General features: G+C 40.6%; 1 protein-coding gene across 1 annotated transcript in view; it reads right to left on the minus strand.

The window, feature by feature from the left end:
- The window catches only part of gfra1 (GDNF family receptor alpha 1), a 196,601-nt gene extending 188,304 nt beyond the window's left edge, over nt 1-8,297 (minus strand). Inside the window, exons 1-3 of the mRNA XM_033033945.1 lie at nt 7,145-8,297; nt 6,339-6,638; nt 6,139-6,234 (exon numbers count right to left, since the gene is read on the minus strand). Coding sequence (XP_032889836.1) covers nt 6,139-6,234; nt 6,339-6,638; nt 7,145-7,184 — 436 coding nt within the window. The 5' untranslated portion in view covers nt 7,185-8,297. The remainder of the gene's footprint in view (nt 1-6,138; nt 6,235-6,338; nt 6,639-7,144) is intronic.
- Between the last annotated feature and the right edge of the window lie 19,406 nt (nt 8,298-27,703).

The raw sequence follows: 27,703 nt of genomic DNA on the forward strand, positions 1-27,703 counted from the left end.
TCTTCGGACATATATATTATACTATAATGTATAATATAAGCTATATTAAATATTGTATATAGCTTTAAATAATATAAATTTGTCAGGAGGCAAAGGACCTAAAATGGGAAGTGAAATTAATTTAAGAACGATTTTAATTATGAATCAATTGGTCTCCTTCTGTGCTGCACACTTTTGTATTTATTAGATGATCAAATTGGAAATCCATTGGCATAATTGGCAAATTATCAAATTGCCAGGATGTTACCTGTGGTGACCCACAAGGATCTATGTTAGGGCCACAGCTACTCAAAGTATTCATAAAAGATTTGGCTAATAAGAGTGAAGTTTTTCACAACATATGGACATGCAGTATTGCGCATAATGCAGATGTAAGCATTAAAATACAACAGACTGAATAGACCAAGCAAATGGGCAAAACTGTGCCAAAAGGGTTTCTTTGTGGGAAAAGTTGGGAGTCAACATCATTGGACCTAAAATGGGATAAAGCAGAGGGATTTCCAAACAAAATTCGAAGCAATGAAGACCCTAAGAGAGTTTTTGATCTCTGTGTGCAGCAAATGTCATGTATTGGTTGAGAAAATGATCAAAAAGTCTAAGAAATCTAGAGGACTTGGATATAAGGAAATATATATATATATATATATAGACTTTGTGAGATATTTTATCTCCATTGTTTAAATTATGAAGAATAAACTGGGTTGTATTTCGGGAACTGAAGACAATTAAGGGCCTGTCCCACTTGGGCGACCTAATCTGCGAGTTCTGGCTAGTTTGCCCTCGACTCATACTCGTAGCATGGTCGACATGAGGTAGTAGGAGGTATTCGTAACTCACCTTCATGCTCGAGAGTGGTCTCTGCGTACTCGAGGCCTCAGCTAGGTCGCGGCGGTTTTTTCAATATGTTAAAAAATGCCCGTGAGTAAAAAAAGGTCGCCATGGAAATAAAATCGATACTTTTTTTACTCGTAGGTTTAGTCGTAGCAGGTCATAGTAGGTCGGCATGTTAGTCGTAGGTAATCGCGTGTAGTCGAAGGTAGTCGAGGGTAGTGGTAGACAGTCTTCATCCTAGTTGAAGGGAGGTCGAAGGGAGGTCCAAGGAGATCGAAGGAGGTCGTCTTCACTCTCCACTATTCGGTGTCCAATTTTCCCGAAGTTAGTCGTAGCTAGTGGTAGCTAATCAAAGCTGGTCTTCAACATAGTCGAAGGAGGTCTTCTACATAGTCGAAGGAGGTCTACAACATGTCATTTTTTCAAACTCTTCTAAACTCGCCAATTAGGTCGCCCAAGTGTGACAGCCCTTTTAAGGAGCAAACTTATTGGAGTTTCAAGATATTAATGAAATTGACAAAACAGAATGAAAGGATGGGTCCAAAAATGTAGTATTAAGGGATGAGTGAATATTAGATCCAAACTATTAGGGGTGCTTAAGATGGGGTGACATGAGTAAGCAATTCTTTTGGAACTCTTCTCGAGGAGCATTTGATGCTAAATCAATCACGTTTGTAAGAAAATGGTGCAAGAGTGGCCCATTTGTCCCTTTGAACCATCTCCACCATTCGGGGTGTCAATGTCTGGAGCGATCAACCTCAATTGATAAGTGTAAAACTCAGGCTGGTAGAATTCCATTATCCACATTATTTAATAGATATGAGGAAAAAGGGAAACCTTAGAATCGGATTACAGAATCACAGAATGACAAAACAGGCTCAAGGGTCTGCTTTGATTCTTGTACCCCAGCTGAGAATATTTGATGCTGACGTTGGGTCCCATGATAGAAGGATTCAAACTAAGAACAACAATTTGCATTTAAACAGCATTTTTTACAAGGTAAGAGCTCAAGGCACTTCATAAAAGTTTTATCAGACAAAATTTAACACTAAGCTCCAAAAATGCATTCAAACAGGTTACAGAATTAGCTCTTTAGAAACAATGTGACAGAAGAATAGAAGGTAGGAGAGGTTCAGCGAGGAAAATACAGAATGATATTGGCCAACCCATGAAAGTAGAAGTTTCACAAGAGTCGAGAATTTGGGCACTCAGAAATCATAGTAAGAGTTGGGGGTCGGGTGGGAATGTAGAGCAAGGGAGAAGATGGGGCAAGGTCGGGGAGAGTTGACTCCAACGTAGGGTGATAGGAATTTACATAGATCGAGAGAATAATTCTACACAAAGATTTGAACAATCAAATGAGAAATATAATTTGTGACATTGCCAACCAGGTCCTACTGCAGACAGCACTTGCAGCAATGACAAAATGAACAAAACTTTATGTAAATTAAAATAAGAAAATTAGTAATTTAGACGAGCGCACATTTAATGAGGATAGAAACCTGGCTGGAACAGAGGGATCTTGATGACCAAGTCCATAACTCCCTGAAAGTGGCAACACAAATAGAGTGATAAAAAAAAGGCACATGTTATACTTGCTTTCATCGGTCAGGGCATTGAGTATAAGGGTTAGGAAGTCATTATACAGCTTCATAGGACTTGGTTTAGGTTGCATTTGGAGTATTGCATACCGTTCTGGTCGCCCCATTAGAGGAAGGATATGGAGGCTTTGGAAAGGGTGCAGAGGAGCATTTACCAGAACACTGCCTGCATTAGCTTCAGGATTGTTTTCTTTGGAATGCCAGAGGTTACAGGAAGACCTGATGCAAGTATATACAATTATGAGAGGCGTGGATAGTGTAGACAGTCAGAACCTTTTTCCCAGGATGGAGAAAAAAAAATCAGTTACTGGAGGACATAGTTTTAAAGTGAGAGGGGGGAAAGTTTAAAGGAAATGTGCAGGGCAACTTTTTTTTCTTTTACACACAGAGGGTGGTGAGTGCGTGGAACAAGGTGTTAGGATTGGTGGTTGAGGCAGATACCATAGTGGCATTTAAAGGACTTTTGGATAAGCATATGGATATGCAGTGCTATGGATGGAGGTCTATGGATTGTATGCAGGTAGATAAGAGATGGTCTTGGCATCATCTTCAGCACAGACACCACGGGCCAAAGTACCTGTTCTTGTACTGTAGTGTTCTATGTTCCATGTTCTAACAGTAATTGAATGAATGAATCTATAAGCTTTTTTTTTTTTAAGTTAACTGTTTAAGACAGGGGTTGGCAACCTTGTTCTGCATAGGGGCCAGGACTCATGTCTGTGAGTGGATGGTGGGCCACATCTATCGCCATAGTGTGACATTTGGTGTTGTTTTTCGCATTAGATTTCACGTGTTTTTCAATTCGTTTTCTGCAGTTCCCAGGTCCCTCGCGTGCCCCGGGATGAGCTGCAGTTCCCAGGTCGGCTCGCCTGCCCCGGGAGTGGCTGTAGCGCCCAGGTCGCCTGCATGCCCTGCCATTGAAAAAAATATGCCTGCAAGCCGGATGATTTGGGGTTACAGGCGGGATCTAGCACGTTGCCAACCCCTGATTTAAGACTTACACAATATAGTAGTACTGGTAACTTATTATTTTGGTATAATCAATGGTTCTCCCTGAAAAAGCTATTACAATTTACATCTAAGTAACCAAGAATTAATTGCATTGGCATGCTGTGATACAAAATTAAAAACCAAGTGGAATCCAGTTAAATTAAAAGACAGGGTAGACACAAAATGCTGGAGTAGCTCAGTGGGACACGCAGCATCTCTGGAGAGAAGGAATGAGTGACATTTCGGGTTGAGACCCTTCTTCTGCCTGTCCCGCTGAGTTACTCCAGCATTTGGTGTCTACCTTCAATTTAAACCAGCATCTGCAGTTCTTTCTAACACATAAATTAAAAGACACTCGGGCAGGTACATGGACCAGCGCATATGATTCTGCACGGTTCTGGTACCTTCCTTGATTAATGCTATCTCACCGCTTCATTTTTCTCTTTTGTTCTGTACTTTTGGAAGCTGGAATAATGACAACCCAGTACTGCTTGTTCTGTAACTATATTTGGATAGGAAAGATTTAGAGGGATATGGACTAAATGTGGGACTAGCTAAAATGGTTGGCATGGATGTTAGGCTGCAGGGCCTGTTTCCCTGCTGTGTGACTCTCGGTGGCTCTAAGTAACACACATAGATGATATTTAAAAATTATTTATGAATTGGTAAATTTCACTTTGAAATCCATGGACTATTTTATTTGGACAATTGATAACCCTAAGTATGTGGTGCCACATTCCCCAAGATAATTATGTACTGATAGTTCAATGTTGTATTTGAAGACAGTCATTACATGAGTTAAAAGTCTTTGACAATTTTAACTAAATCTAATCTTACAATTATACTAAATCTGAATTGATATTACCATCACATCCCACTGCAATGCAAAACAAAGTTGCCCAAAATATAAAAATACTCTACTGTAGCCTTGCCACTGAAATATGAATGTCTTTGGTGCTGGAGTGTAGCAACACGGTTCCTGATAATGTGGCCACAATGGCAAAGCTGTTATCAGCTGCTGCCACCCTATTTCAGATATTTATTTCTACTAAATAATGCAAAAGGATTGTGCTTCATATAATTCTCTTCTTTAAAGGCAAAACTAAAAAAAAGTGTAATTACTGTAACATTTTTGCAATTCAAATTAGTTTATTAATTTATTTAAACCCTATTCTTTCCAATTCAGCAATAGATTCTTAGAATTTCCACCTTCACACCTGCACCTGAAAGTCTTTATTTAATTTTTCTCTTGCTGCATGGAATTTTGTATTTTTATCAGCGCCTGACCTCAATATTCAATTCTGATGAAGTTCTGACCTCATAAACAAATGAGACATTGTTTTTTTTTTTGTGTTTTTTTTCCTGACCCAGATGTTATTATCTTTCAAGTCTAGGAAACCATGACGAATTTACTGAACTATGAATAAAAGGGTAATGATTTCCCGGGTGCCACTGGACTGCTAAAATGTACGTTCAAAATTAGTTTTAACTGGGCTTTTAGTTGCATCCAGAAAAAAAGGACATTGTGCATGTACAGTGTTGCAGCTGGTAGAGCCTTGATTTCACACCTCCAGAGACCCAGGTTCAATCCTGATCTCAGGTGTTCTCTGTGTTGAGTTTGTACGTTCTCCTTGTCGCCGCATGGATGTTCTCCGTGTGCTCCGATTTCCTCCCCACATACAAAGGCGTTCGGGTTGCTAGGTTAATTGGCCACTATAAAGGTGAGTGCATAGGTGAGTTGTGGCATTTGAGCGGAGGATGCGAGGAGTATTAAAAAATGTGATTCATGTAAGATTGGCGAAACTGGGTGGTTGTTGGTCCGCACAGACTCGATGGGCCGAATGGCCCATTTCCGTGCAGTATTTATGACTATGAACTAGTTTAGAAACTCTGTAGACGGATGGTACTGTCTAAAAGACAACTGGGCGGACACAAAGTAAAACGAAGAGTAATGTCGGTGGAAATCAAAGGGGAAGAGGTTAGACCATACATCTCAATAGAGATCTACCTACCCTGTGGTAGCCAGATATTTGACACGACCCTCACCAAACCGTTGTTACGCAGCTGGCAAATAATAGCGAATGCTTTATCAGATTTTCGATGACAGGCAAAGTCTTGAAGAGGGCGCGAGACTGCCATCTACAGACTCAGGAGAAACATTGGAGTGAAAAGGCAAACTACCCGCCGAATTCCTCTTTCATAACGGCAATCCAGTTCTCGCTATTACAATGACATTTATAATTCACCAATGAGTCAAAGTGATCTAACCCATTGCGATCTGCACCCAAACGTAAAGATATGGTATATTTCGCATTGCACAATCTTTCAGTTAAACCGGTGGAAGTCTCGTTGAAGTTAGCTCCTGAAAAGAGATCGGCATTAAAGCACACCTTCCTTTATTATTTTAGATTTCGCAATTATTTTAAATATTCTGATGTTTTGCGGTAATTGCCACTTCAAGTGTAGGAACAAAGCAGAGTTGGCCAAGAAGTCGCATCAGTTTGATCGGTGAAGAAAAGCTTTGCACTGAAATAAGGTTACAGTGGGCGCTCGAAAACAGGCGCGACATCCATCACAAAACTTGTACAACTCATTAGGCAACATATAAATCTGTGATGTATATAGGAGTGGGTCTTATAGCCGCATTTTAAACGTGGTCAGTTAGTCGCCATTATACATAAAGTTGGTGTGAGTCGCATGCGGCTCTGAAACTTACCTGAGATGATGGATGCTGCCCTGTATATGTCCGAAAGTCTATTGTTCAATGGCTCATAGGGAGAACCGACCAGATCATGACCAGTAATCGTAAACCCTGTCAGGACGACAATCATAATTAACTTAGTTTTATTATACGTATAAATCTTTAGAAAAGTTGTTAAATGTAATAATGCGAGGGACTATTGGTATGTGTCATACCATGCATGAAACTTTGATGAATGCTCCAGTAAATTCGAAGACACCGCTTCTCGTTTTTCATGCCCCTTTTACACCTGCAGTTGTACAGTGGGCTTTTCTGTACTCCCTCCATGGCGCTAATGCACTCATTCTTGGCTTCGGGTCCGGTAACCATGCTGGCGCTGCCGGCCAGGCATTGCCTTAGGGTACGATACTTGCTGCTGCAGGCTGGGTCACTGGTGCACAGTTCATTGGCCTTTACGCAGTCAACACGATTAATAACAGCGATAGTGTCCACACCTGCACTCCGAACTACGGCGTCTGGGGGTGGGGGGACACAGGCAAAGCAAAAATAAGTCTCCATTACTTTAAAGGCTTTCATGATCTCCATGGAATGTAATGACAAATCGATAAGCACACACAATGCAGGTAATTTACCAATCTGGACCGTTAACGCGAGACACACAACCGAAGACATTATTCCAGATCCTGTAACAATCAGGAAATTAATATAGAAAAAAATACATTTAAAGATGCAATACATTCTGATCACTATAACATGACATTTATTATTTCCGGAAAAAAAAGAAATCTTATATTTAGATTTTTGATAATAGAATAAGGCAAGTGTAATTCACGTAGATCCAGATTAAACAGTGTAATTAAGTGTTGGAGCTCCTGCCTCCTTTATTGGACTGGTAATGGTAGGTTGTTACAAATGTACCAAAAGGAGCTCAAGACAAAACGTACTTCCCTATTAAGTTTTTTAGGTAGAACTACATTGAATAAAGAATGCACTGAACGATTGGCAGAATTGTGCATCTTACCTATTATGGGCAGAACGAAATACAAGGCTGTCGAAACCATTGCGAAACAGTTGCTTTTAGCACATCAAATACGAACAGCTTTGTTTCATTAAGTAGGTTCAGCACTTTGACAGTCCTACGTTCAGAACGAGCCACAGATGCAAATTATTCCAGTTCAAATCCATTTAGTTTCGGGCACGAACCCCTTTAACCAGCGAGCCAAGCTTTTCGCTTTTATTCACAGCAGTTGAACGTTTGTAGGAAAATCAGCGTCCACGATCTGTAACGTTTCTTTTTACATGTTGTATCGCCTACAGCATCACCTCATCCGCTGAGATAGCCTGAAAATGCTATCAAAAATCGAGGCAATCCATCAATTCAGTACCTTGCTCAATCCACCGCTTACCCTCGTCTTAATGTGTATGATGAATCTAGCACATGCACACTAACACCGCCAACAGTTTCTCTTCAAACAAACGTCTGCAGGCAGCTTCCTCCAACTCCGATCCAGCATTCAGCCACTTACTTTCCTACGCACCGTTTATTTTCCACAACACCCCACCCCCATCTATCCATCCCTCACCGTACTTTATCTCGCTCGCTTTGGGACAAATACGTGACATGTTATTACAGAATGATACGCAGTCAAATGTTTCTAATTTTTCTTCAGCGAACACGCTGTAACATAAAGGTGTATATGGAACAGCGGCGAGGGCTCATAACTGTTGCCCAGCTCATGATCTTACTGAGATAGAGACCGAGAGATCGATTACTTAATATTGGGCGCATTGCCGAAAGATATCAAAGATTAAAAGTGCGGAAATAATGATCACAGGAAGCATTCTAATACTATTTTGTCTCCTGCTGACTGGGATTGAAAGATTCCAATGCTGATTTCAGTGATACCTCCTCTGTCCCTCACATTTGGTGATTTGAAAAATAACAATAACATCCATATCCGTTTTTTCAATCTGCCGGGCGCTTTGTTGCACTTTCTTACGTGTCCAATGTAGTTTTGGGAACAATCTGCTTAGTACAATCACATGTCTAGCAGTGGTAAAATAAGTTGTAATCCTTATAAAGGCTGGTCTGGAATCCTTGCTGCAAACATTGCTGCAGGAATTTGGCGTACCCTTTGATAGCAATTCATTTCCTCAGCATTTTAACTCTTGTTGGTAGACGAAGCCAGAGGCTAGGTTATACTGCACTTCATCGGGTAAAAATCGGGAGCGGAGCGCGCTTGGGCCGTACGAGGGGCACCAGAAAAGTTGGTAACGTCATCGTTCTATTGCTATTATCGACACCTTCCATTTTGCAGTAAACGAGGTGTACATCTGCCACAGAATTAATCAATACCGTTTCACGTTACATTTCTACGCCTTCTTGAATTCTACACTGGGCGAAGTGAAAGAGGAAAGCTGAAGACAGACACGCAGAAAAAACATGATAGAAATAATAAAAATCCGACTGTAATCCAAGTACAGCAGAAATTGCCACGGGAGCGGGTCACATGCCCCTCAAACCCATTTTGCCATTCAATAAGAACCTCTACATCAAATCCACCTTCTCCCTTTATATTTTGTTCCTTTAGTTTTCATAAACATATAGATCTCAGTTATAATTACACTCAACTGCTCAGGATCCACAACCCCATAGGATGGAGACATCCAAAAACTCACCAGCCTTGGAGGTGACAAATCTCTCAACTCACCCATGGACCAAGTAATTCTCCAAGGAGCCTAACCTGATTGTGAGAAAACAGACGTTGACCACTCTGGAGGGGTTAGAAATCGTGATCAGAAAGCCTGGTCAAAGTGCTTGGTTTTACATAGCATCTTAAAATAGTAGAGACAACGCGCCAGAGATTTAGGGAGAGGTTAGGACATTGCCAATTGTGGATACCACCAGGAGAAGAGTGAACCAGGGATGAGCAAGAACCCAGAACTAGAAAATATCTAGTATTTTAGAGGATCCTACGGCTGGTGGCTGCAAGGAGAGACAAATATGGGACAATGCATCAATTTCAAACCAGGGATAAGAATGTAAAAAAAAGCAGAATTTTAATATCAACACATTTCAACATTCAACATAATTTTAACATCATGATTTTTACACTTAACCAAAAACCAATGCAGATCAACAATCAGAGGCAATGGTATGCATAAGACTTGATGTGAAATACAAGACAACTATTGTTATTAAAAATGAGTACTTGGAGGAACTCAACGGGCCAGGCAGAATCTGTATAGGGAAATGAACAGTTGATGTTTCTGACTGAAGCTCTTCATCTAGATTGTCCATTTCCCTCCACAAATGCTGTCCATTTCCCTCCTGCCGCTGAGTTCCTTCAGCTGCTCTTATTACTTAGCTACAAATTCCAGCATCTGCAGTCTCTTGTGCATCCAGCTATTGGTGTTCTTTTATATAGGGAGAGCAGCAGGGATAAGTTAGGAAACTAAAGAGGCTGTCCCACTGTGGCAACCTAATCCGCAAGTTCTGGCGAGTTTGCCCTCGACTCATACTCGCCGCATGGTCGACACGAGGTCCTAGGAGGTCTTTGTAACTCTCCTTCATGCTCGAGAGTAGTCCCCGCGTACTCGAGGCCTCAGCTAGGTCGCGGCGTATTTTTCAAAATGTTGAAAAATGCCCGCGAGTAAAAAAAAGCTCGCCATGGAAAAAAATCAATACTTTTTTACTCGTAGGTTTAGTCGAAGTTGGCATGTTAGTAGGTTTAGAAGGTTAGAAGGTTTAGTAGGTCGGCATGTTATTCATTGGTAATCGAGGGTAGTCGAAGGTAATCAAAGGTAGTCGAAAGTAGTCGTAGATAGTCTTCAACATAGTCGAAGGGAGGTCGAAGGAGATCGAAGGAGGTTGTCATCACTCTCCACTATTCGGTGTCCAATTTTCCCGAAGCTAGTCGAGGCTAGTCTTCAGCATAGTCGAAGGAGGTCTTCTACATAGTCAAAGGAGGTCTTCAACATGACATTTTTTTCAAACTCTCCTAAACTCTTCTAAACTCGCCAATTAGGCCGCCGCAGTAGGACAGCCCCTTAAGCCCAATGGTAAGGAAATTATTGGAAAACTTCTAAGGGATAGCATTTATGTTCATTCGGAAAGACGGGAACATAATTAGAGAAAGTCAATATGGCTTTATAAGAGGGAAAACATGACACTAATTTGATTGATTTTTTTGAGGTATCCAAGGAAATTGATGAAGGCAGTTGTTGTCAGTTGGACTTTTAATTGGCAAGGTCCTTCATGGAAGCCTGGCCCAAAAGATTAAGCCACATGGGATCCACAGCAAGCTGACTAATTGGATCCAAATGTGACGATTATGGAAGGTGGTGGGGAAGGATATTTTTCTGATTGGAAGTCTGTGGCTAGTGGTGTGCCACAGGGACCTCAGCTGTTTGTTATATAAAATAATGATTTGCACGTGAATAGGAGGAATGGTTAGTACTTTTAAAAACAAGTAACACGGAAATTGGTCAGGGTGTTGTGAATTGCGAAGAAGGTGTCTACAGCAGCATATAGATCAGATGGTAAGTTGGACGGAGCATTGGCAGATGGCTGACAAGTATTAGATGATTCACTTTGGAATATAAAATAGGGCCAGGATGTACACAATAAATGAGATGGCTTTAAGAAATGTTTATGAACAGAGAACTTGGGTATAGTTCCCTGAAAGTGGCAACACAGGTAGATGGAGTAGCGAAGAAGGCATATGGCATGCTTGCTTCCATAGATAGAGGCACAGAATATAAGAGTTTCATCATTATGTTTCAATTTTACAAAACACTAGTAATGCTGCACTTGGGGTATCATATGCACTTCTGGTCACCACACAATAGGAAGGATGTGAATGCTTTGAGATTTACTAGGTTGTTATCTAGGTTGGAGAACCTTAGTTAAGAAATTAGCGAGATTTGATAGGACCAGGCTTAATTTGCCTGGAGTAAAGATGCTGAAGGGTGACAAAATAAATGTATATATGATAATGTGAGGCATAGAATCTATTTCCCATGGCAGGGTATCAAAAACAAGAGGGCTGAGGTTTACAGTGAGAGGTAGGAGTTTTAAAGAAGATCTGAGTGGTTTTTTTAATACAGGGAGTGGTTGTTATCTGGAATATACTGTCTAAGGAGCAGAGGAATCGCACACAATTACTCCAAGTGGCTTCAGACAGGGAAGGCATGGACGAATATGGTCCTAACGCGGACGAATGGGATTTGTGTAGCTGGCAAATGAGTTGGTATGGATGTCGTGGGCCAAAGGGCCTGCTTCTGTGCCGTACAACTTCATGACTCAATGACTGAGGTCAGTAAAAAAGCTTTAGATGGCTTCTAATCTACAAACCAGTAAAATTGAGGAATCTGGTCAAGACTTCAATAGAACGATTGTCTAGAAACAACAAAATCACAAATAAGGATTGAAGCACCATTAGAGACGACATCTAAGTGATGATTCAGACACATGGCCTGAAGCTTAACTCAGCGTCAAATATGATTCTGAACAAACAAGTCCTGAACAAACCCAGTTTTAAATTGCCCTCGCTCATCCTGAGAATAGGATGTTCAAAAGGGAACTGCAGATGCTGGAATATCGAAGGTACACAAAATTGCTGAAGGAACTCAGCGGGTGCAGCAGCATCTATGGAGCGAAGGAAATAGGCGACGTTTCGGGCCGAAACCCTTCTTCAGACTGATGGGGGGTGGGGAAAGAAAGAAGGAAAAAGGGAAGAGGAGGAGCCCGAGGGCGGGCGGATGGGAGGGTGGGAGGAGACAGCTAGAGGGTGAAGGAAGGGGAGGGGACAGCACAGGCTAGCCAAATTGGGGGAATTCAATGTTGATGCCATAGGGGCGCAAGGACCCCAGACGGAATATGAGGTGCTGTTCCTCCAATTTCCGCTGTTGCTCACTCTGGCAATGGAGGAGACCCAGGACAGAGAGGTCGGATTGGGAATGGGAGGGGGAGTTGAAGTGCTGAGCCACCGGGAGGTCATGTAGGTTAAGGCGGACCGAGCGGAGGTGTTCGGCGAAACGGTCGCCCAACCTACGCTTGGTCTCACCGATGTAAATTAGCTGACATCTAGAGCAGCGGATGCAGTAGATGAGGTTGGAGGAGATACAGGTGAACCTTTGTCGCACCTGGAACGACTGCTTGGGACCTTGAATGGAGTCGTGGGGGGAGGTGATGGGACTGGTGTTGCATTTCTTGCGGTTGCAACGGAAAGTGCCCGGGGAGGGGGTGGTGCGGGAGGGAAGGGAAGAATTGACGAGGGAGTTGCGGAGGGAGCGGTCTTTGCGGAAGGCAGACATGGGGGGAGATGGGAAGATGTGGCGAGTGGTGGGGTCACGTTGGAGGTGGCGGAAATGGCGGAGGATTATGTGTTGTATTTGCCGGCTGGTGGGGTGAAAGGTGAGGACCAGAGGGACTCTGCCCTTGTTGCGTGTGCGGGGATGGGGAGAGAGAGCAGTGTTGCGGGGTATGGATGAGACCCTGGTGTGAGCCTCATCTATGGTGGCGGAGGGGAATCCCCGTTCCCTGAAGAACGAGGACATTTCCGATGCCCTGGTATGAAATGTCTCATCCTGGGAACAGATGCGGCGTAGGCGGAGGAATTGGGAGTAAGGGATGGAGTCTTTACAGGGGGCAGGGTGGGAAGACGTGTAGTCCAGATAGCCATGTGAGTCAGTGGGTTTATAATGTATGTCGGTCAGGAGTCTGTCCCCTGCGATGGAGTCTGTCCCCAATCCGACCTCTCTGTCCTGGGTCTCCTCCATTGCCAGAGTGAGCAACAGCGGAAATTGGAGGAACAGCACCTCATATTCCGTCTGGGGTCCTTGCGCCCCTATGGCATCAACATTGAATTCCCCCAATTTGGCTAGCCTGTGCTGTCCCCTCCCCTTCCTTCACCCTCTAGCTGTCTCCTCCCACCCTCCCATCCGCCCGCCCTCGGGCTCCTCCTCTTCCCTTTTTCCTTCTTTCTTTCCCCACCCCCCATCAGTCTGAAGAAGGGTTTCGGCCCGAAACGTCGCCTATTTCCTTCGCTCCATAGATGCTGCTGCACCCGCTGAGTTCCTCCAGCAATTTTGTGTACCTGAGAATAGGATGTTAGTTCTAGATTCTCCACCCCAGGAAAGTAGTCTATCATATCTAACTGAAAATTAAATATATTTCTATGAAAATTGCTTTCATTTACTTATGGAATTTTCTTTGCTCTGCTTCTTCTTTTAAAAGGAGTCCCACGTTTAAAATCATTCTTCACATGCATTACAAAATTGTGGCAAACCATTGGTATGGTTAAACTCCACTTCCCTATGTAAAAAAGGACAATGTTGCCTTTCTAATGGTTTGTTCTAACCAACATGTTAAGATTCAATGAACTGTGCATAGGAATATTCAAATTCTTTTGCAAACGAATATTAATTTGTCCTTCAGCTTTTTAAAAATTCTGCTTCCCTATTCCTACCATGAGGAAAATACTAGGGTAGACAAAAATGCTGGAGAAACTCAACGGGTGAGGCAGCATCTATGGAGCGAAGGAAATAGGCGACGTTTCGGGTCGAGACCCTTCTTCAGACTGATGGACCCAAACAGTCAAATTGTTTGGGTTACAGTCACTTCTTAGTCCCAAGGACCCAAGCAGTCTTTCCAGGTGCGGCAGAGGTTCACCTGCACCTCCTCCAACCTCATCTATTGCATCCGCTGCTCTAGGTATCAGCTGCTCTACATCGGTGAGACCAAGTGTAGGCTTGACGATCGCTTCGCCTAACACCTCCGCTCGGTTCGCAATAACCAACCTGATCTCCCGGTGGCTCAGCACTTTAACTCCCCCTCCCATTCCGAATCCGACCTTTCTGTCCTGGGCCTCCTCCATGGCCAGAGTGAGGCCCACCGTAAATTGGAGGAGCAGCACCTCATATTTCGCTTGGGTGGTTTACACCCCAGTGGTATGAACATTGACTTCTCCAATTTTAGGTAGTCCCTGCTTTCTCTTTCTTTCCCCTCCCCTTCCCAGCTCTCCCACAGCCCACTGTCTCCACCTCTTCCTTTCTTCTTCCCGCCCCCCCCCCACCCCCAACCCCACATCAGTCTGAAGAAGGGTCTCAACCCGAAACGTCGCCTATTTCCTTCGTTCCATAGATGCTGCCTCACCCGCTGAGTTTCTCCAGCATTATTGTCTCCCTTCGATTTTCCAGCATCTGCAGTTCCTTCTTAAACATGAGGAAAATAATAAACGGTCCATCTGTTACCCACTATTTGCCCCGTTCTTTCCTTACAGTCTCTTTGTTAAATTATACTTTATCCATTTTCCCCCTAAAAAATACCATTATACAGATCCTCCTCGGGTTACAAAATACAACTTATGTATAGCCCGTACATAAGAAAGAGTGTTTGAGAACCCTGAGGGATGGATTTGCCGGCTGCTGCAGGTATCTCCTGTGTGGGAATTTGGCGTGTGGCAACATCAGAATGTTGAATTAAACACCCTAGTTTGACTACACTTTTCCCTTGGTTGGCCAATGTTTTTATTGAAACACTCTAGCAGGCACCCGCATTTTGACATTAATTGTTTGGATTACGGCCACTTCTCAGGAATGGAACCCTATCATAACCTGAGGAGGACATGTATGTTTTATGCACATTAAAATATAATAAACTGGAACAAGTTTAAATGGTTTCAATGTTTATAGAATAGTAAATGGATTTAAAATTAACTAACCCTATATTCAAGCCAAATTGTTATTGAAAATTATAACTCGTATTTTTTTCATGATAAATAGGGAAATATTTTGTAAACTGGCAAATTGTGGCCCCCTATTAACCAACGGGTATGTGTCAATTCAGAATTGATGGCCAAGCTGTAGCATCTGACTACAGCCAGCAAATGGTAAACAATCAAGGAAAGATTTAGTGTTATTAAAAGATCCATTCCAACTCTAATAGCACTAATTTATAATTACTGTACAAATACACCTTAGGCTTAATATTTAGTCAGGTTTGTATAGAAGAAAAAATACAGAGAGTTGATTGTCTCTTAATAATTGAAATAGCTTCTGAATAAACAATGGTGGTGTTGGCCATGGGTCAGAGATAGCTTAATATATATAACAGGTGGTTTAAATATTGTTCTATTCAATTAAATTTATTAAGGAGGAACCAAATTGTACTTCAGACATAAATCTTGAAACAAATCATAGAACAATTAAAGCCATCACCCAAATTTTCCATGGAGATTAAATAAAGTCTTTGAAATACATGACATGCCCACTCTTTTCGGGATGGTAAGATTTCAAGGCTCAAAGGCATCATGTATCATGTATACTTTAAGCTATAATAGCAGCAGTCAGAGGACAGTTTGTCTGGGGCCTATTTAGCTGTAGAGTGTAACAGTGTAAAAAATAGATTGTGGAAACCAATGGTAACACAATAGGAATGCAAAAGTTCTAATATATCCCATGAGGGATTGCCATGAATGCAAAATGTTCAAAGCAGATGCTTGGTCCCATCTGCTCGCACACAGATCATGGGAGTCCAATATTTACGAGGATAAAGGAGATCCTTATCAAAAATGAAGAATTATTTTTCACCTACCTTGGGATTTCTGCTGCTAAATCTTCCAAAGATGTAGGGAGAAGCATTATAACTTAAACAGTACCATCAATTACTTAGCAATGCATGTAAATACGTGGTCTTGCGATGTAGCTGGGTACATGACCACTAAAAAAGAGGCAAATAATAACAGAATGGTAATTTGCTGAAAGGAGCTGGAAATGGGAGGATAGAAGAGTGAACAATTTTGATGGAAAGTTCAAAGGCAAAATACTGCAGATGCAAAAAGTCTGAAATAAAAAGGAAAATGCTGGAAATACTCTGTATCGAGTAACAGAGATGACAGAATTATTCTCAACGCAGAGCATGGAGAGGTTTTGCGGCTGTGATAGTGGAAGTGAACATTGTTTGTCCTTTTCTGCCCACATACTGATCACTATCCTCCCTGGAGTGTTGTCAGTCGTCAGTAGCTTGAATTTCAGATCTACTTCACTGACCCTTGTCTGTGGAGATGCCAACAGACATCCATGGCTCATTGGCCTCAGCGTAATAATCGTTAAGCCCAATATTGGTGTTCCATAAATTACTCAATATGCCACCGAGATTGTAGAGACACATGAGACTCCAGATGCTGGAATCTTGAAACAAAAGTGCTGTTGGAACTCAATGGGTCAGGCAACATCTGTGGAGGGAAATGGTCAGATGAGGTTTCAAGTCCGGACCTTTCTTCAAACTGAAGATCTGAAACATTGTCTTTCCTTCCACAAATGCTACCTGACCTCCTGTGTTCCTCCAGCACTTTGTCTTTTTGCCTCAACAATAAATTTGGTTGGCAGAGTGATACAATTTAAAAGGCAAAATATCTGTTTACAATCTATATAGATAAATTACAAATTTGATTCCAGTCTGCATTTTAATTTGTATTACCAGCTCATGGCTTACGCAAATAAACTGTACATTGAATTAGCAGAAAGTTAAATATTCACCATGTTCCAACTACGCATTACTTCAACCCACACAACCTACTGAAAATAGGAGTCTATGGGTGTCAAATAAAATTAGGATTGGTCTCATCTGTGGCTTCATACTTCCCATCTGTCAAAGGTTATACAGGAATGTCAGCTGGTTTGATAAGACCAAATGGCAATTTCTATCAAGAAGTAATTTAAGAAGCAGGCAAAAATATAATAGGAGAAAAAAAAATTAATACCATATTTAAATGATTTAATTTGTTTCATGTTTTAGTCGTATTAAATTTATTACAGTTCTTCTTATTTTTTGTAGAACAAGTTGAATCTAAATTTAAAAACTCAATCTGAAAGAACAACATCAAAAAGGAAGTAAGAAACTTTCATTATAGAGAAGGCAACAAGTAACCTCATATATATTTTTAATTCGTGGAACTTATTGAACTGGATGTAATTCACTGTGCCTGAGGTTAGTACTGAAATTTGTAGCAACACCAAGAATGAGAAGTATGATAACATTTTTTAATACATTGGGCTGGTTCAAATAATAATATCCCTGATAATTTTCTGTTGCACTTAGCTGACTGTAGTCAAAGCTATTATCTTAAATGTGAGGTCTTTTCAGCTAATCATGTTTAATGTATCACAAAAGGGAAGGCCTGATAAGTGATCTCACAATAAGATATAACTTGTTGAGTTATTGAATCAACTGGAGCCATTATGTTTATGTTTGCATGGATAGAGTTACAGGTTAGGTACTTAACAGAAGACTTCAAATTGTACCACATGTATTAATGGCATCTCTTCAATGACATTATTCTTAGATATGTAGAGGGAAATATTGTTTTGACAGAATGGAACATTATGTCATATACTGTAGAATCTGTTGAATGTGAGGAGATCTAAACTGGATACAGCATTCTGTATTCTCCATGAGAAAATAATGTTGTCATTTGCAAGAACATTTCCAAATTCTCAATTAACAATTATGGAAGGTTTTTACTTGAGGGCCAATGGTTCAATCTGTAATTGTAACAATGAGAGCTGCTTACATTTATTTGTTAACATGAAATTAATATTGATTAGTAATAATAAAAGCAAAGTTATAGTTTATAGTGCTAAACACTGTTGATTTTGGGTTGAAAGCATGATATATTTTCAATCCAACTCTTCCCAACGATTCGTGTTTGATGTGGCCAGCACTCGATTATTTCCTGGCAATAGACATGCTGCATTCTTTCAAAGACTCCATTTGATCCTCTTGTCTTTTCTGTTCATAATTTGTGCTCAACTGCCCCCTAAATATATGGTATGCATCCTTCACTATATGTCTGAGGCTATCTTATCTGTATATTGCTGAGTGAACTTCTCTCACCCTTCAAGACTGATTCATTGTTGACAAATTCAGTTAAACTCATTCAAAATGAGCGTTCAGCCTTCAACACTCCTTCTTATTTGAGTTGAGTTTAGTTTATTGTCATGTGTACCGAGGTATAGTGAAAAACTTTTGTTACATGCTAACTGGTCAGCAGAAAGACAATACATGTTTACAATCGAGCCCTCCACAGTATATAGATACATGATAAAGGGAATAACGTGAATAAGCTTTAGTGCAAGATAAAGCCAGTAATGTCCGATCATAGTCTGAGGGTCTCCAATGAGGTAGATGGTAGTTCAGGACTACTCCCTAGGTGTGTTAGGATGGTTCAGTTACCTGATAATAACTGGGAAGAAACTGTCCCTGAATCTGGAGGTGTGTGTTTTCACACTTCTATACCTTTTGCCCAATAGGGGAGGGGAGAAGGCGGAGTGGCCAGGGTGCTATTCGTCCTTGATTAGGCTGGTGGCCTCGAGGCATAAACGGAGTCAATGGGAGGTTGGTTTGTGTGATGCTCTGGGCTTTGTCCACAATTCTGCACTGTCATCTATTTCCATCATATCTCCCAGCTGTCTGTCATTTTCCTCTATTACTTCCTTCTCCTCCCCTTTGGTATGGTCAGTAAGTCTGCAGATGACAACAAAATTGGTTTTACTGTGGACAGTGAAGAAAGTTGGCTAAGATTGCCACAGAATCTAAGTGAACTAGCAATGTGCGCAAAGGAATGGCTGATGTAGTTTAATTCAGCCGTGAACAAAATGATGATTCTGGAAAGTTAACATGGGCAGGACCCTCACAGTGAATGGCAGGGCCCTAGAGACTGTTGTTGAAGATAGTGAGAGATAGGGTAAAAGTACATAGTTCTCTGACAGTGGTAGCACAGATAGAAGGGGTGGTGAAGAAGGTAAATAATATGCTTGCCTCCATTAATCAGGGCATTGAGTACAGGAGTTATAACATCAGGTTATAGCTGTACAAGAAATTGGTGAAATCGCACTTGAAGAATTGTGTGCAGTTCTGGTAACCATGCTAGAGGAAAGATGTGATTAAGCTAGTCACAAGAAACTGCACTGTTGGTTTACAAAAAAAGACACAAAGTGCTTGAGAAGCTCAGCGGGTCAGGCAGTATCTCTGGAGAAAGTGGATAGATGACGTTTCGGATTGGGACCATTCTTCAGATTGATTGTGGTGGGAGAATCTAAAACTAGGGGACATGGGTTTAAGGTGTGTAGGAAGCGATTTAAGGAGGAACTGAGGGGGCATATTTTTTTTATTCAGAGGTATGTGGTTATATGGAACTAGCTTCTAGGGAAAATGCTAGAGTCGGGTACAATTACAACATTGGAAAGACATTTGAAGAGATACATGGACAAAAACGATTGAGTGGGATATTGGGACAAGAAAATGGGACAAGCTTATGTAGGCACATTGGTTGGCAAGGACAAGTTGGGCCAAAGAACACTTTTTGTACTGTATGACTTTATGTCTCTACAACACCTTAAATACCATTTGTTGTTAGTGATATCATTCCAAAATGCCATCCCATTTAAAATTACGCCTTCCTAAATTCTAAAGACCTTGAATATGTTGTCATCTCACAAATCTATTGCCATTTTCCCTACATCTGCATGTTTGACATTGTCCTTGTGGGTTTCCTCACCAATCACCATATTGAAAAGGTCCTTAGCAACATTGCAGATGATGTCCAGTGTGACTGCAGACCTTGACAAACTTCCTCTTCTAAACTTTACTGACCTGTCCACAGTATTTAATATTACTGATTACACCATCCCATTTCAAAATCATTTATCCGACAAGATGGGTTGGACTAAACTCACTTGCTTTAACTCCTACATTACTATAGATAATTCCCCAATATTGCACAATTATCACTTTTTCAAAATAATAATATTTTGCTCCCATCTGTAACACCCACATTGATGCTCTGTGATATTAAAATATAACTTCAGGTTCCCAATGTACATTAACACCAAGCAACCTCCCTCACTAACCACTAATTAGTTCTCTGTTCAGATGTGAGATTTTCTTTAAAATGTGACCATTCTGTAGATTTAGGCATCTTAGCTGGCTTGAAACAATCTTGTGTAACATTATTATTTAAATCATTAATATCATTATTTAAATAATTTGTTAGAGTATGTCTGCAAAACATCACTTTAAATATTCTCCAAAATAAGTCAGTCCGCTTTAAGTTCAACCAGGAGCTTAATTCACTGAATCACTCAAACTGATTTTTAATATATTGCTACTCCAAATCCAACTGAGATAAGTATTTCAAGTTATTTTTCCTACATGCAATTCTGCTGTAATTTTCCAAAACATTAATTGTTATGGCACGAGTGTTGATTAGAGAACATATTTGCATTATGTGGGTTGAATTGATCATAACGTGATTTCAATCAAGAACCAGAGAGCCACTTAGAAGTTACTCTAGAAATTGAATAAGCAAAAAAAAAAATTGTATTGCAAAGAGGAAAATAATTATTCAGGGGAAAATAAATTACCTCCTCACAATATTCTTCAACGAACGCAACTATCATGTTGTAGCAGAGGTATGAGCATTTCCTTTTCTGAGTCATAAAGAACACAAATCCTAACTGTTCGACCACCGGTTTCTTCTTTAATTCTTAAATATTATTGGTTAAGGATTGCTAGCCCATGATTCAGGCCCTTGGAATCATCCAGGAGAATGAGACTATCATAGATAGGAGCTATAATGAGGTGGTCATACCTGAGGTACAGGCAGAAAGTAGATTGGTCACCATCACAAAGGGTAAAGGCAATAGATTGAGAGTGCAGGAATCTCCCGTGCCCATTCTACTCAAAAACAAGCAGACACTGTCCGTATGAACTTGAGCAAGGCCTTTGACAAGATCAAACAGGAAAGCTTGTCTGGACAGTTAGATCACATGGAATCCAGGTGAGCTTGCCAATTGAATTCAAAATTGGCTTGAAGAAAGGGTAGTCATGGAAGTGCTTTTCTGATTGGAGGCCTGTGACAGTGGTTTGCCACAGGGGTCGGTGCTGGGTCACTGCTGTTTGCTAAATATATAAACGATTTGGGAGGCAAAGTAGTTAACATTGTTAATGAATTTACAGATTACACCAAAAAGGTGGTATAATAGACATTGAAGAATATCTCAGTTTACAAGATCTTGATCAGATGGGAAAGTGGACCAAGGAATGGCAAATGGAATTTACCTCTTACAAATATGAGATGTTGCACTTTGGTATGTCAACCAGGGCAGAGCCTACACAGTAAATACTAGAACCGTGGAAAGTGTTGAAAAATAGAGAGATCTGTGAGTGCAGGTGCATGGTTCCCTAATAGAAGCAAAACCGCTGAGGAAAGCCTTTGGCACACTTGCCTTCTTTGGGAAGGGTGTTGAGTACAAACGTTGGTCACCATGATGCAACTGTACAAGTCATTGGTGGGACCTCATTTGCAGAACTGTGTGCAGGTCAGGTTACCAAGCTCAAGGAAGAATGTCATTAAGTTGGAAAGGGTGCAGAAAAGATTTACCAGGATGTGACCTGGGCTTATGTTATAGGGAGAGGCTGGATAGGCTGAGACTATTTTGTTGGAGCCTAGGAGGCTGACAGGTGACCTTATTAAGTAGTACAAGATGATGAGGGACGGATAAATTAAATGCTCAGTTCTTTTCTCAGGGCAGAGGATTATAAAACTGGAAGCCATAGGCTCAAGGTGAGATAGGCTTGGGGGGCGAGGTGATAGGGCATGCTTAAGGGAGAGGGACCGAGGGGGCAATTTTTTCACTCAGAGGTAGCCTGTGAATGGAATGAGCTGCCATAGGAAGTTATAAAAGAGGATACAATTGTGACTATTAAATTACATTTGGGCTAATAAATAGGTTTTGCGGGTCATGGACCAAATGCAAGTAAATGGGACTAGCCCAATATGCCAACTTGGCCGGTATGGGCAAGGTGGGCCGAAGGGCTTGTTTCCATGTTGTGTAGCACTATGACTCCATGATTCATCAAGGCTGCAAATTCTAAATATCAATTTTTAAATTTCCAGCAGACTGTGACAGAAGTTTTTCAATGAGTGAGGGAAAAAAGTCTAAGAATTCATGTACTCCTACATGTTATTCTGGAATTGATAAAGTGACAAGAGTTATCAGATGGGTTATCATGACTGTTCCTCTGGGAGATAGCGTCACCTTGTAAGGCATCTCCAATGATTTAAAACATAGAAGTGGTGTGAATAATTAATTTGTGAGTGTGAAGGCATTGTACTAATTTGAGAAAGCACATGAAGCTGTGAAAATATTTGATCATTTATTTTGATATATCTTCTGATGTCACCTCCCAGTATAACTCCATCCACAGATTATCAGCAACGCAACCTTGGATTCATCTTATCAGAAATATTTCTTTTTTCCAATCCATCCCTCATCAACTCTAGTAGCAGATTATTATATCGTTCAAGGAATTTCTTCCTCTAGCCACTATGTTGAAGACAAAGAAGTAAGGAGATAGCCTCGTTTACGCATGGGAGCTCTCCACGAGACATTCAAAGCCGTCAAACGATAAATCTTCAAAACAGTCTCTTGATTAATAGTTTCTTTATTGTCGTAGTAAAAACAGTGAGATATTCATCCAAACTTCTTCTTGCTTAAGTACATTTTAATCTTGCTCTTAGTCAAACTCATGCATGGTCAAACTCCGGCATGGTCAAAGTCTGGCATGGTCGAAAGCTATGCCTTCCCCCCATGCTTCTGCGACTAAACTAAAAACTACTCACGTCTGCGCCAGAATCGCAGCAGCAAACACGCCTAGCTACGTAATAAATCCCACCCACATAATTACAGGCAGACAAAATTTAAAGGCAAATGACCATAATTTATAACATACTGAATTAAGCCAAATGGCCACTACATACTGGCCCCTAATTGTTCTGAGTATATAACAAGGCAATTACTAATAAACATCAAAAATAGCTATGAAGGTTTAACATATATGAAAAACAAAAAAATAGCACGCATTATATATCCGCATTCAGATTTCTTCAGCGATTCTTCCATCTTCACCTTCGCCTTCTAGAAGCAAACATAACTTGGTTATTGGTCTTGTTAAAACGTTGTTCTTAGTCTGAAGTCGTACCATGCACACCAAACCATTAACATCAGGCATGATACCCAGTATATAGTCCAAAACATAAAAGTCCTAAGTTTAGAAAGCATGAAACTTCTTTCTCCATGTCCGATCAATTCATGGATATGTTGTAACAATAATGTTGAAGTGTGAAAATCCTTCAAGAGAATAATAGGATGTTTAGCAATAACGTTCACAGTGATGTTCTGTCTAATTTCCAGATCATTAGCAGAGATTTCAAATCCAAGCTCAAGTTTTGGTCATTCTCTGTCTGGCTTACAGAGAAACTCTTGTCCATTGATCCATCTCTTATTGCTTAAGAAGCGGTTTGCTGTCAATCCTCTAGAAGTTTCATCCGCAGGATTTTCTTTTGTGTTAACATAGTTCCATTGTGAAACATTGGTAGCTCCCAATACAAAAGAGATTCTGTTTGTATCAAATATCAAGAAATGTTTGTTCTCATTGTTGAAGTATTTAAGCACCGTAGTACTATCGGTCCAGAAGATAGATTCTTCCAGTTGAAGCTGTAGTTCCTTTTACAGCAATATGTCAACTTTAACAGCTAAGACTGTGGCAGTAAGTTCCATTCTGGGAATTGTCATTTGTTTCAATGGGGCCACTCTGGCCTTTCCCATTAAGAATGCAACATGTATTTATTTGTTATCATTTTCCAGACTTAGATATGAAACTGTACCATAGCCACTTTCACTGCCATCTGAGAAATGATGCAGCTGATCTTACCAAAGCTTGTAGGCTTCATGCACTGGTCCACCTTGAATTCTGAGATCTTGTTGAGATCTGCTAACCATTCTGTCCATTGGTGAGAGGAAGTTTGTGTTATACACTCAACCCATCCAAGTTTTTCCTTAGAAAGATCCTGCAAAATCAACTTAGCTGGCAGTGTAAATGGTGCAAGAAATCCCAAAGGGTCGTAGACGGAACCAATCACGGATAGGATACCCCTTCTAGTACATGGTTGCTCTTAAATCGAGATTCTGAACTTGAACAAATCTGTTTCAACGCATCAGTGCAGTTCCTATGCTCTTTCCATTGGCAAATTGTCTTTGACCAAATCTAACTTCCTGGTCTCTTTGGGTCTATCATCTGGTGGAATGCTTTCCAATACAACACGACTGTTGCTGATCCACCTGGAAAGCGTGAATCCTCCCTTATTGCAGAGGGAAGTCAGATATATTACCATTTGAATTGCTTCCTGATCAGTAGACATGGATTTTAAGCAATCATCCACATAGAAATTATTCTTCACATTGGATATCAATTCTTCTGGAAAGTGAACTTTATTGTCCTCTGCAGTCTTCTTTAATGCAAAGTTCGCACAACTTGGTGTTGCCACTGCTCCAAAGAAATGTACCTTCATCCGGTATTCAACAAAATCTTGTTGTGCATCCCCTTCAGGCCACCATAAGAATCGCAAGTAGTCAATGTGTTTTTCTGATACTTTGACAGTGAAACATCGCTCTGATATCAGCCATCAAAGCAATTGGTTCATGTTTGAATTTAATGAGAACTCCAATAAGTGAGTTGGTAAGGTCTGGACCTCGCAGTAGTTGACAGTTAAGTGATGTTCCTTTGAAGACTACAGCACAGTCAAAGACCACCCTCAAGGACCCTTTCTTCGAGTGATACACCCCATGGTGCGGAATGTTCCAAAGCTTTCCATCACTTTGATTCAGTTGGTTTGTTGGTACCATTTCGGTATTATCAGTGTCAATCGTATCCTTTAGGAAAGACGTATATTCCTCATGAAATCTCTTTCTTGCCAAACTTGCATTTCAAATTCTGGGTGCGTTGCTCTGCCATATGACGCTTATTCGGCAGACTAACACTTTCTTGTTTGAAAGGTAAGTTCAGACAATAGTGTCCGTCTATCATCTTTACTGAGTAGTTCATAATATCCAAGAACTTTAACTCTTCCCTGGTCATTTCTTCAGATTCCTTACTGGTATTTTCATAGAAGTCATGATTGTATTGCTTGATCAATAGCTTTTCTAATTTACCAGTAGATATTTGATTAACAGCAGCGGCAGGTATAGAAGTTATATAGAATGTATATAGAAGAAACACGTTACTTCAACATTTTTACCAATATGTTTAAAAACATTTTGTAAAGCTCGCAGATGTCAGCTATTTTTTTGTGATCAGAAGTCAAGGCCCAAAAACATGTTATTGCTTAGTTTATTTTTCTTCAGTTAGAACATCATGGTAACTCAGAGATTGGAGATAAAGGGCAAGGACAGTGAGAGGTTAAAGTTAGTAAAAACATGCATGCTAAGCAGCCAAAGATAAGTACTGAAATTATAATAAAATGCTGCTTGAAATTATGGATCAGAGAACATTTGGAGAGTGGCCGAGCTGTACTATCTCTGAATGTTCCAGGCCCAGATTTGTGCAAATTAAAGGCCTCTCGTCTTCTTGAAGAATTCTCCGTGTCTGTGTCATCTTATCTTTAATTTGAGTCTGGTAAACCACGACAAATTGGCGCAGCGAGCAGGGTCGGTAAGAGACCATTAATTAAAAGACAAGTAGCCCAGGGCCTTCCCAGCCCCTAATGTGGCTCTTAAGGACAACTGGACAAAGGTGGCCACCTAAAAACTATGCGGTTTTCCGCTTCATTTGGACTAATAACCTGTTGTTCATGATAAGCCATTGGGGACACAGAAGTGCTTAGGTAGTTAGAAGGTCTCTCCGACCCAAGAATCTGGCATTAAATTGTTCTAAAAAGGAGGACCGGGAGGATTGTCCAAGAAGGCCGCGCTGTGTGTGGTGAGTAATAATAGTTGTGATAAGAAAGTAATGTGATAGTATTAAGAGTTTATTAAGACCTCGTGGTTACCACCCTGAGAAATCAGGGGTTTGTACGGGCGAGGCAGGTATTAAGACCTTGTGGTTACCACCCTGAGAAATCAGGGGTTTGTACGGGCGAGGCAGGTATTAAGACCTCGTGGTTACCACCCTGAGAAATCAGGGGTTTGCAGCGGCGAGGCAGGTATTAAGACCTCGTGGTTACAGCCCTGAGAAGTCAGGGGTTTGCACGGGCGAGGCAGGTATTGTGTGGACAACGCCTTGGGTGACCTGGGGTCATCCGGGCAAAATACGAATTTGGGGTAGGTGCGTGGCAGAAGGTGTACACAGTGATAGAATATTGTAGAATAGCAGAAAGTAGAATAGCAATAATAATAGTGTATGGTTTAAGGACTGAGTGTTTTAACTGTTTGTGGAGATAAGCTTTCAGCATTCTTTAAGCTGAGAGATCAGAAAATAAATGTGTTTCCTTTGTCTGGAAATTAATGGGAGTGGTGTGTGGTCAGATGTTGAGTGACTAGGATTCTGATTGGTTGTGAGTTAGTGGGGTGTGGTTAGAATTTGAGTGACGGTGAGTCTGACTGGTCATGATCTGAATCAATGTCCAATCACAGCATTTGGGAACCGGACTGATGGAGGATTGGATCATCCTACTTTGGCTTGGGAGGGAGATAAGAATTATATAAATGTTAATTTTGAAATTTTAATACGTGTAGAAAATTTAATAATTTCTTTGAAGAATGGAACGAATGTGATTTGTGTGTAAAAACCGGTTTTGAATGAATGAGGAAGTTTATATATGTGATAATTATTTTGTTTATTGTATTTGTAGACCACATTGTAAGGGTAAGTTTTATTTATATAGCACGTTTTGAGTCAACTCGCATTGACACCAAAGTGTTTTACATAAAATAGATAATAAGTTTCCATAACCAGAGAAAAAGGTTAATAAATAAATAAATAAATAAAAGAAAATAGAACATAACAGATTATAGAGTTGAACACAAACACGAACAGAATCAAAAATTTCCACTGTGGGTAGGTGTATGTTCCTTTAAATAAATTGGAAGCAATGGGGGTAGGTTACGGACAGCTGTAAGATAACGATTAACTGTTTGTATCCTCGTAACCTAAAAGGGGAAGTTGGAAAATGTAGGTTGTTTGGTTTTTTCTGATGTTTCTTTTAGATTTCTTTTCAGTAAAGTTAATTTGGAAAATTGTTATTAGTGCTAGGAATTTGGACATTTAAAATAGTGGTGAGAATGGATTGAAATAATTGGAAATAGGCTAATTGATGAAACATGACCAGCTTTTATGGTTTGTTGTTTTATGGTAAACATTCTGGTTGGAGAAGGGTAATGATTGTTTGGTGAGATTTTAAGAATTTGCTGAGATTTGAGGAAGTGACGTAAGGCAGGAACTTTTAAGGTAAATGTGTGACAAGATGAAAGTGTTAATTATGAATAATATGGCCACAGATAAGTTGGAAAAGTGGGAAAAGCGGAAAGGAAAGGAATTATATACATTTAGGCAGTTTAGAAAGAAAGGAGAGAGAGGCAGTTAGGAGATAACAGAAGTAGGAAACGACAGGTGTGAAAGTAATAAAGCAGGAGGAGTCAGTGGAAGATTTAAAAAGAAAGGTGAATTAATTTGCAAGGAGGCTAGAATATTTGAGAAGCAAGAAATTGAGTTTAGAATAAGAAAGAAGGCATACCAGAA

Source organism: Amblyraja radiata, chromosome 15 (assembly GCF_010909765.2).
Source record: "Amblyraja radiata isolate CabotCenter1 chromosome 15, sAmbRad1.1.pri, whole genome shotgun sequence".
In the NCBI taxonomy this organism is placed as follows: Eukaryota; Metazoa; Chordata; class Chondrichthyes; order Rajiformes; family Rajidae; genus Amblyraja; species Amblyraja radiata.